This window comes from Chlorocebus sabaeus, chromosome 23, assembly GCF_047675955.1.
Source record: "Chlorocebus sabaeus isolate Y175 chromosome 23, mChlSab1.0.hap1, whole genome shotgun sequence".
NCBI lineage: Eukaryota > Metazoa > Chordata > Mammalia > Primates > Cercopithecidae > Chlorocebus > Chlorocebus sabaeus.
In genome coordinates, this window is record NC_132926.1 from 54,491,791 (window position 1) to 54,503,120 (window position 11,330).

General features: G+C 40.7%; 1 protein-coding gene across 1 annotated transcript in view; it reads right to left on the reverse strand.

The window, feature by feature from the left end:
- PRRC1 (proline rich coiled-coil 1) overlaps window positions 1-9,007 on the reverse strand; it is a 32,341-nt gene extending 23,334 nt beyond the window's left edge. The window contains exons 1-3 of the mRNA XM_008014300.3: window positions 8,861-9,007; window positions 3,047-3,169; window positions 1,703-2,092 (exon numbers count right to left, since the gene is read on the reverse strand). Coding sequence (XP_008012491.1) covers window positions 1,703-2,092; window positions 3,047-3,149 — 493 coding nt within the window. The 5' untranslated portion in view covers window positions 3,150-3,169; window positions 8,861-9,007. The remainder of the gene's footprint in view (window positions 1-1,702; window positions 2,093-3,046; window positions 3,170-8,860) is intronic.
- Between the last annotated feature and the right edge of the window lie 2,323 nt (window positions 9,008-11,330).

The following is an 11,330-nucleotide window of genomic DNA, read 5'->3' on the forward strand; positions in this document are numbered from 1 at the left end:
CAATGGCAAAAATTTTAATATGTATAATTTATTCCATAAACTTTTTCCTATAAAAAGGAAAAAGTTGCCCAAACAACTTTAATATTAATATTCAGGCATTTGAAGACTGAGTTATAAACTCAAAGATTAACACAAACCTTTATAAAATGCAAATTAAACAGAATTTCCAAAGAGAAATGTATTTCCCTTTACATAGTCTTACACCAAGTATCCTGAAAATCGACAAAAAGCATGTATCCAAAAGTTCTTCAGGTCTGTCCTATTCAGCACTTGGATATGAACAGCTGTAGTTCAGGTCTCTTTAATCCATAAAATTAATTGAGCACTGAAGTTCATCACAAAAAAGCATGCAATTCTTACACGTACTCTACATACTTCATGTTAACTCAAAAAGAAAATTCACATATACATACACATAAATATAGTACTTGTACTCTGCAATAAGTTTCATTTGTAAAGGTAGACAGGGAAAGACAGATAATAAAAATCACAGCAAAGTTGCTTCTTTTCCCTAAAATGAGAAACAACAGGCAGAGGATGACAAGGACAAAGTTTTGATAACTCGTTTGCAACAATTATTCCAAAGAAACAAAATAAGTAGATGTAACTGACCTAGGAAAGGAAATGACCTAATATCACAAACTTTTGGCATACGTGAGGTTTTATTTGTTTTTGAATTTTTACCTGGCTAAAAAAACACTACTCCCTGGAACAGTCAGTCCTGATAATTTTTTCAGTAAAACTTAAAAAAACTCAGATTTTACCTTCAAATTTCTCTATAAATGAACAAATATTAGGACAAAATTTTGGAATTTTCTGACATCCCATACTAATCATCTACTGAGTTGTATATCACATAAAGAAATCATATACTAAATTACACCAGCCTCATTTTAATAATTTAAATGGCAAAAACATGAGACAAGTAACTCTGAAAACCAAAGAAATGAATAAAGAGAAGAACATTAATGCAGAGAAAGTGGGACCCTGCCCAATGCTGATAAAAAGGTAAAATGGTACACCTGCTTTAGAAAATAGTTTGGTGTAGAATTATCATGTAAGTCAGCAATTCCATGCCTAGGTAGACACCCAAGAAAAATAAAAACATGTCCATATAAAAATTTGTAAACAAATATTTATAGCAGCATTATCTAAACAGCCACAAAGTGGAAACAACCCAACATTAACTGATTAATTGAATAAACGAAATGTGGTGTACATATTCATACAATGGAATATTATTCGGCCATGAAAAGGAAGGAATGAAGTACCGACAAATGCTATAACATGGATGAACCTTGAAAATATTTAAGTGAAATAGTTAAGTGAAAATATTTAAGTGAAAGTTGCCAGTCACAAAAGACCACATATTATATGATGCCATCTATATGAAATGACCAGGATAAGCAAATCTATATACATAGAAAGTAGATTAGTAGTTGCCTAGAGCTGTGAGGATTCGGGGAACAGTAGGGGCTGATTGCTAAAAAGTATAGGGTTTCTTTTTTAAAGTTATGAAAAGGTTATAAAATTGTGATAAGGGATGCACAATTCTGTATGTAAACTCACAATGGAACTGTATGCTTAAATTGGGTGAACTGTAGAATACATAAATTACATCTCAATAAAGCTATTATTTTTAAAAAGAATAAAACATTAATTAATAGCCATGTATTTCAAAGTATTAATAAGAGAGAATTACCTGTTCCTGAAGGTGCAGAAAATGATGGCATCAGGGGTGTCTGGGGAGCTCTCCCTGCATGTCCTCTTGTAATGTCGTAAGTTGAACCAACAGAAAATCCTGATATAGGAGGACCCGAAGGGGGTGCAGGTAAAAGAGCGTTTGGAGCAGAAGTTGAAGGTGGGAAGTGGGATACAGGAGGATTACCAAAGGCAGCAGCAGTTGATGGAGAAACAGGAGGTGGCATAGAAGTAACAAGTGGTGGGACAGAAGGAACTGCAGGAGGAGGCACAAAAGGTAATGGCGCTGAAGGCCTCATAGGAGGAAGGGGCGGCTGAGGAGTAGAGTATGCGAGTGGCGGGAAGGACTCCATAGAGGATACATTTGGAGAACAAAAAGAACTGGTTGCCGCTAGAAAAAAGTGGAAAGGATAAAACCACAGAATTAGAAATGTTTTTTATTTAGTTTACAAACTGTCTCATTACTTCCTTGCAAAATTTTTAAACTTACCAGAGCATATCATAAGAATTCTTTTAAAATGTGTAATTTAAAATATACAACAAATGTAACTGAGTGTAAATGACTTTCAATCCCCGTAAGTAAAAGCAGCAGCTGTATGCATCTATGGTATTGTTCCCTTTTGCTTTTTGGTTTGTTTTGGTGTATTTTTAATAAAATAAAGCAATTTTTCATCGCTAGTTTGAGCATATAAACCTATGCCCTGAAGGCTCAGACAGGTTAATCACCACAAAGTCATAGATCAGTAGGCCAAGTGCAGTGGCTCACACCTATAATCCCAGGACTTTGGGAGGCTGAGGCAGGTGTATCACTTGAGATCAGGAGTTTGAGACCAGCCTGGCCAAAATGGTGAAACCCCCTTTCTACCAAAAATACAAAAATTAGCCGAGCATGGTGGTAAGTTTGCCTGTAATCGCAGCTACTCCAGGGGCTGAGGCAGGAGAATCACTTGAACCTGGGAGGCGGAGGTTGCAGTGAGATGAGATCGCACCACTATACTCCAGCCTGGGCGACAAGTGAAACTCCGTCTCAAAAAAAAAAAAAGAAAAAGAACAGTAGACAAAGCTAACACATGATTTTTAGGATACTTTTGTCATAATATAAATGATGTTTTGTAAAATTATAAACATAAAGAACAAAAGTCTACCTAAAGCAAAACACTGATGTTTTCTTACTTTAAATACAAAAGTCTTTCTATTCTTTAAATTAAAAAGGCTATTTCCTTTCATCCTAAAAATTAATAGAGAAGTTTTAATATATGTATTCTTTTCTTAATTGACTCTGAGAAAAGATGATAGTATCTTCACTATTCTCAAAACACATGAGACGTTAGACAACTACGTGTACCTAATGGAACAGGGGTAGAAGACATAGCAGTAGCAGCCAGTCCTGCAGGATTTGGTGGAGGAGTCCCAGGTGGTGTTGTCTCTATTCCACTCTCTTCCATCATTTTTCTTCAATTATGGTATACTATAAAAATACAAAAATGTAACAAACATTACACAGTAACCACAAGTATATTTTTAAAGCTTGAATAGTTAGAGAACAACTAAAAAAAAAAATCATCAAGAGATAGACGTCCACCTTTACTATTTACAATGCAACTTATTTCCACATAAAGAGTTTGTCCAAACTTCTAAGAAAGCAATCTATGAGAATATTTAATATCAAACAATCTGTAACATTCCCATGTAGATACTTTATAACTGGGAAATAATTTCATAATAACAACACAACTAATTATCTACTACATTTCAAACAGTAAATTACTAATTTGATTTCTGCCACATGAATGCATGTTAGAGACAGTTTTGTCTGAGTCAGGTGCGGTGTCTCATGCCTATAATCCCAGCACTTTGGGAGGTCAAGACGGGAGGATCACTTGAGGCTAGGAGTTAGAGACAAGCCTGGGCAACATAGCAAGATCTCATTTCTAAAAATCAAAAACAAGTAAATAAATATAAATTTCAGTCATTATTAAATTTAAAATAACAATGAGGCTGGGCACGGTGGCTCAGGCCTGAAATCCCAGGACTCTGGGAGGCTGTGGTGGCAGGATGGCTTGAGCCCAGGAGTTCAAGGCTGTAGTGAGCTATTACTGCACCACTGCACTCCAGCCTGGGTGACACAGCAAGACCTCATCTCTAAAAACAAATAATTATTTAATGTATTTTTGAAGCCCATCCTCTTCTCTCATAAAGGACTGTGTACAAGATATCCCCATTAACATAAAAAAAAAAAAAAAAAAAAAAAGCCGGGCACAGTGGCTAACGACTGTAACCCTACACTTTGGGAGGTAGGGGCGGGAGGATCCCTTGAGACCAGAGTTTGAGACCAGCCTGGGCACCATAGGAAGACTCCATCTCTACAAAAAATTAAAAACTTAGCCAGGCAGGGTGACATGTGCCTATGGTTCCAGCAACTCAGAATGCTGAGGTGAGAGGATAACCTGATCCCAGCAGGTTAAGGCTGCAGGGAGCAGTGAGAATGCCACTGCACTCCAGCCTAGACAACAAAGCAGGACCTTGTCTCAATAAAATAAAATAAAATGTGCTTCATTTGATAAAAACATTAATTCACAATTTTCCTAGTTCACATTTAAACCATATCCAGTAACAGATAAACTGCATTATCTGAGGTTTTAGAAAAATTAACTATAGCAAAAATGCCATCAGATAGCAGGGTCCTAATAGACAACAATGGATTATAAAATATGAGAAAACTTTCTTTAAAATTACAAATCCTGAAGTGTATCTCAAGTACAGAACCAACTTCTAAATATGCTATATTTGTTTTTAATATTTTCATTCATTTAATAAGTTTTTAGCGAAGGTCAACTGCTTGACGACCACTATACTAGTGCCTCTGGAAATAACAATGATTAGTAAAAACAAATAGGATACTTCAGTCTAGTACAGGAAACAATCAAATAATAAAACCAATTTACAACGAACGTAGCTGAATTATGTGTTCTGAGGGTGAGAACACAGTTTTGTTTGAACAGGAATATGATTTTTGACTTGGAGGTAAGGAAAGGGTTCCCCAAAGAAGTCAAAGATAAACCGATATTTGAAGGATAAGAACTTAATTGGGAAAGGGAAGAAAGGCAGAGTCCAGAAAAAGTGAACATATAGCAAATATATATACCAACTGAGTTGGGGAGAACAAGATACATTCAAGAAAATCCATGTGAAGGGAGAGAAAGGAAGAATGAGGACTGGAGGGACAGACAGAAGCCCAGGTGTTCAGCCTTATAAACCAGGTTAAAAAACTTGGATTTTTAAAGAACAGAATGTCATTGTATCAGAAATAAATTTTCAGTGCCGCAAAATAAATAGCACTCGAGCTTGCCTTTCTCAGCAAGGCAATTTTACTTGTATAGACAGGTGCATCTCACAGATGGAGCAATGTCAAGAGCACACCTGAACAATGGAGGGGAAGGGGTTCTTATCCTAATGCAGCTAGTCCATACTGCTGTGTCTTTCCCCTATGGGCTACGGTTGGACCACACAGTCTAACCTAATTCCGACTGGCTATTTTCAAGACAGCAAGGGTATGAGCCGGAGCAGCAGGGTAAGTAGTTTGGCAAGAAGGATGGTTACAGAACAGGTGACCCAGGATGACTAAGAACACAGCAGGTGACCAAGGATTACTAAGGTCAGAGCAGGTGACCAAGGGTGACTAAGGTCAGAGCAGTTGATAGAGGCTAGAAGGGGGTTGTTTACTGAAACTAGGGTCAAGGAGCCATAAAGAACTAGGAATTTAAACTTTAAAATGAAGAACAAAGAACAGGGGATCTGAACATACTGATACATTGGTTCTTTGGAGAAGATCTCAGAACTCATAGTACTTAACAATTTACAGGCTAAAACCTATGAAGAGAAATTTATTATATTCTACAATTGTAAGGCACTCAAGCTGAGGGTAGCATAACTGTCTTTTGTTTTAACTGTTTTGAAGCAATTTTAGATTCCAAAAAATGATGTAAAAACAGCAGAGTTCTTGAGTACCCCAAACCCAGCTTCTCTCAATAACAGCATCTTAAATAACTATAATACAATGATCAAAACCATGAAATTGACATTGGTACAATACTATTAGCTATACACTTTATTTGTATTTCACATTTTTACATTTACTGTGTGTGTATGTGGACAGTTCTATGAAGTTTCATCATATGCACAATCTCATATAACCACCACCTCAACCAGGATATAGAACTATTCCATCACTAAAAAGAAAATTCCTCAGGCTGTTCCTTTATCTACCTTCCCATCAGCCACAAGCCCTGGCAAACACTGCTCTGTTTTCTATCACTTTCTCATTCCATGAATGTTACATAAATCGAATCATACAACGTATAACCTTTTGAAGTTGGCTTTTTTCCACTCAACATAATGTTCTTGAGATTCATCCAAGCTGCTGCAAATATCAAGTTGGTTCCTTTTTATTGCTGAATAGTATTCCATTGTATAGATGTACCATAGTTTATCCATTTACCTGTTGAAGGACATTTAGGCTGATTCCAGTCATTAGCAATTCATATTTATTTTTTGAAAAGATCTAAACAAAGTATGTAGACTGGGCCACTGGGCAGACACAGTAGATGCAGACAGGCCATTAGGGAAGATATAGAAGTAGTTCCAACGGAAGTATATAACAAGCTAGACTAATGATTTTCATAGTGGGAGGGGCTGATTATGCCCCCAACGGGTCACTTGGCAATGTCCAAGACATTTTTTATTGTCACAACGAGAGGGCTACTACTGGCATATAGCAGGAAAAGGTTAGGAATACTACTAAAAATCCTCCAATGCACAGCCTACATGCAAGAATTAAGTGGCCCCAAACGTCAATAGTGCCAAAGTTGAAAAACTCTGACCCAGACTCAAGTGATAGTAGAGATGGAGAAAAGCAAGTAAGTTCAAGACAAGATTAGGTGGCAAAATTCAGTGACTGACTGGGTATGGAGGCAGGGAAAGGAGGCATGACTTGCACAACTAGATAGATGGTGGTGCCATGCACAAAGATAGGAAACACTGCAAAAGGCCAATGTGTTTGATGTTCTTTCTGGGGGAGTCCGATGGGGGAAATCATAAAATGTTTAGTCTTTGACATGCTGTTTAAGTTCCTTGAAACAAACATCTAAGTAGAGACACTGACCTGGTCTGGAGCTTAGCAACCATATAAATGTGGGTGTCATCAGTGTACTGATAGTCTAATGTCATGTTTTGAGAGGGATTATGCAAGAAAGAGATAAGAGAAAATGATGTAAAACTAATTATTGGTTTTGTAAGATGGAAGACAAGCTTGCAGAGAATAAGAGATAAGCAAAAAGAAAGGAAGAAAACCAGGAGACTGTGGTGTCCAAAAGCCAGTGTTTCGCAGTATGAATGGGCAACAGTACGAATCTGCAACAGTATTAAATGCTGCAGAGAAGCCAAATAGGACACTGTCTGAGAAGTTCAATGGATTTGCCAAACTGGAGACGAATTCAGGGAGAGTGGTTTTCATGTAAAGAGTGAAGAAAGATTCCAGCGTAAACTGAATCGAGCAGTGGCAGGCGAGACTAACACGTGTAACACTTTCAAAAAGTTTGGCTGTGAACATAGGAAATATCTATGGCACTAAGTAGAGAACAGGGATCCAGGGAGGCTGAATCCTTTCGTTCAGTACCTATACATCGAGGTAGACAACCTGAGACAGAAATGCCCCTTTGGAGATTTTAACACTCCTCAACCAAGGCTACCTCTTTTCTTCATTTAATTTTTTACTGGTCATTCAACCTTCTACTACAGATGCTCCCTAATCCTTACAATGACTAGTAGAAGTCCTACTGTAAGAGAATCCCTAACATTAACAAATGTGTCTGCAAAAGAAACTGTACAATGAATACAAAGCCATTAAGTGGAATCAATAATTTATTTGTCTTTAATGGCTTAAAATATGAAAACTGGCGTAATGGCAATACTAAGGTAAATTTTACATGCATAAACACAGTGCCTCCTACTAAAAAAACCTATTATGATAAAACACCACTGAAGTGTCGGAGTCAGTAACTGTTTTAGGGCTCAAATCTTGTCACGAAAAGTACTATTTATTTTTCAACACTAAAGAAAAAGTGAAAAAAACAATTTGGAAAACTGAGCTCTCAGTTTGGCTAGACCCTGTTGTTCCAATTTGCTTGTGTCTTGGTTTTTCTGTTAAAAAAAAAAAGTGGATGGCTATTTACAAGTTTACAAGAAATGGAATAGTGAAGCTCTGATAAACTTTAAAGCATTAAGAGCAAATATTGCTGACCTACTCGTGCCACAAGATTGCCTCTACTACCAGACAGTGAGCGTTAGCTAGAGTCTAATCTGACCCCGAAATAAAATTTTATAAATTTTCACTGAATTAAACTGAATGCCAAGACGTGTCACGATCGCAGAAATGCACGTTGTCTCTCAAAATAACTACTTCGAATGACAAAAACACTATTGGCTATAAATTCTGTCAGTCTAGGAAACGTGCCATCCTGCAAATTTGCCTGAAGCAGGTCCCAAGACCAAACAAAGAAACTAGAGAATGCAAAACCCCTCCCAAGTGGCGCTGAGCACCGATGGGGTAACCTCAGGGAAAATAAGGTTCCTTTCATTGCCGGTCCTGGTGTGATGACTCTCGAGCCTCCTGGGCCTCTCCAGGGCCAGGACGGCCGAAATCCTGTTTCAGGAGACAGCTGCCTCCCCTCAGGCTCTGCCACGTCTCCAGGCCAGACAAGGCCGGGCTAAGGTCCGCCGGCGGTCGCCGCCAGTCTCTCCTGAAGTCAGCGCACTGGAACGTGGGGCCTGAGGGTCAAGGCGCTCCAGCCTCGGTCCTTGGAGAGGAGCAAAGTGTCGCGGGGCGAGACCCCCGAAACGCGCCCACCGTGCCACCCCAGCGTTAACTGCTCATCATGCGACGTGCACTCCTGCCTGCTGCACTCCGCACGCCGCCACAGCTGCGCCCGAACCGCGCGACTAGGGGTCTCGGAAACGACACAGGCGTCCAGTGGCGCCGGCCGGCCCGCCCACCTTCCAGGGACACCGTCTCTCGGGGTCTGGCTCTGGCTCCTGCAAGCCATGCCATGCCATGCCATGCCACCCGCCTCATACACGCGCGTCGCAGCCACCTGGCGCTCACCTGGGGACCGAGAAAATGCCTGCGTGGTCGCTGAAGAGTCGGGTATGTTAGGCAGGTCGGGACGCAGAACTACAGCTTGAAGCAGACAGCGAAGGTGTGCACTGGAGCTCACCTCGACGCGTCCCCGCCTACAAGATGGCCACCGGCGGCGCATGCTCCTGCGGCTGCCACGTCGGCCGCGCGCCGTACCGCGCAGCGCCGCCCCGCCCGCGCCCCGTCGCTCCGCCCCTCGGCGCCACGCCCGGCCTGTCCCACGCGCTGTGAACCCGGCCCGGCCGCGGCAAGTTAAACTTAGGTACCCAGACCTTCCTAACCACCGAGACATGGTTCTGTCCACACCCTGTAGAGACATTCTCCAAAGGGCTGACCTCCTTTCTGCTTCGCAGCCCCCTTACACGAGAGTGGCACTCTTTTTACCAGGCGTAGCTCACTCATCCTGTGTCACAGCCGCCCAAGGGATAGAGATGAGTTAGCCAAGGTCATCTAGTTGGTCGTCATCTAACCAAGGTCATCTAGTCCAGTCAGCACCTCCAGGAAGGACCTTGCTGCAGATACAGGGGACTTAGCCTGTATAGCCAAAGATTTCCAGATAACAGTGATTATATCAGGAGAGAGGGATTAGGAGAAGAGGGAGAGGGGAGAAGAGTAGCAGTTACTATACTGATTTTTCCCCCAAGTACGTGTATGCACTTTTTTTAAATTGTAAAATAGCAGACAGATTATCAACTTTCATATCATTATATGCTGCACCTAACACAGTACCTGAAATAGTTGGTGTTCAATAATGTACATTAAATAAATTAATTAATGGAGTACAATAGAGGAAAATAAGGAACTTCAAATCAGAAGTCTTGATTTGAGTCTGAGACTACTTTAATGCCAGTTGTGCAGTTGTCTGACCTTGTACAGGTCACTTAGTCTCCATAAGTCTCCATATTTCTACCTGAAAAGTGAGAATAACACTGTCCACCATCCCTGACTCAGGCAGGTGACAGAGTCAAATAAAATAGAGCATATGAGAACTTCTTAAACTTTTTTTTTTTTTTTGAGACGGAGTCTCGCCCTGTCGCCCAGGCTGGAGTGCAATGGTGCCATCTCAGCTCGATTATCCTGCCTTAGCCTCCCGAGTAGCTGGGATTACAGGTGCACGCCACCACACCCAGTTAATTTTTGTACTTTTAGTAGACACGGGGTTTCACCATGTTGGCCAGGCTGGTCTCGAACTCCTGACCTCGTGATCTGCCCGCCTCAGCCTCCCAAAGTGCTGGGAGGCGTGAGCCACTGCACCCGTCGGAAAACATTTTTTAAACTGTTTTTCATTAAAGATATAAAAAATTGTTTTTGTTGTTCTCAATTTTTTTTTCAGGAACTCATTTATAGATTTAACATTAATCTCTCTCTTGAACTTGACAGTTGTAAGCATTCTAAAACACCTCACTGAAAAGTTAATACTGTGTAGCAATACTCTGACTTCCGATCTCACTGTGCAACTACCATGGGTGGTTTTCTTTGGTGGTGACTCCTATCCTCTAAGACTGTGTGTAGGTGGAGATCCAGGTTATTGTCCAGAACGTGCTGTTTGGGGTGGTGCTAAAAACAGATACCATCTTCATCCTCTCCGGTGAACACCCTTAATAGCTATAAGGTATGTTGGTTTCTCCATCTTTTCAGCAAATATTTATTAGTGGCTGCAATGAGCTGAGCATTGGTACTGGAAATGCAGTAATGAACAAGACAGACAAGGTCTTGATACCTAGGAAGTGTTCTTTATAATAGGAGAGAGGGTAGGAACAGGAAAATAAAGTAAGTACTGTTTGTGATGTACACTTTGAGGAGTCAACAAAGAGTGATGTAATATTGACAGTAATTGGAGTAGACCACTTCAGATAGGATGAAGGGGCAAGGCTTCTCTGAAGAGGTGAGATGTGAGCAGAGATGTGTAATGCAGCAGACCTGTGCTTATCCGGACAGAAAGAAGAGCATGCAAAGACTCAAGGAGGGAGTGTGCTCGGCACGTGCGCGGAGCAACAAGGAAGCAGGACTATGAGAGTGATAAAGAAGAGATGACAGGGAGTGGGGCCAGATCGTGTCTAGCCTTGTAGGTCATGAGAAAGCCTTTGGTTACATTCTGAGAGAAATGAGAAGCACGTGGAGGGTTTCGAGCAGAGGACTGACAAGATCTGACATCAATTTCTGATCACACTCTGATTGCTGTGTGACTGCAGGGCATGTGAGGATGAATGCAGGATGACCAGTAACGAGATGATGGTGGCTTAGTGTCCCTAATGGAGGTAGAGGTGGCACACGGTCTGGATGTATTTTGAAGATGGAGCTGTCATGGTTTACTGATGGGTTGGCAGTAAGCTGTATTAGTTTCCTAAGACTATCATAACAAATTACCGCAACTAATGTTTCTGTTGGCTAAAAACAGAAATTGATTCCTTTACAGTTCTGGGGGCTAGAAGTCCAA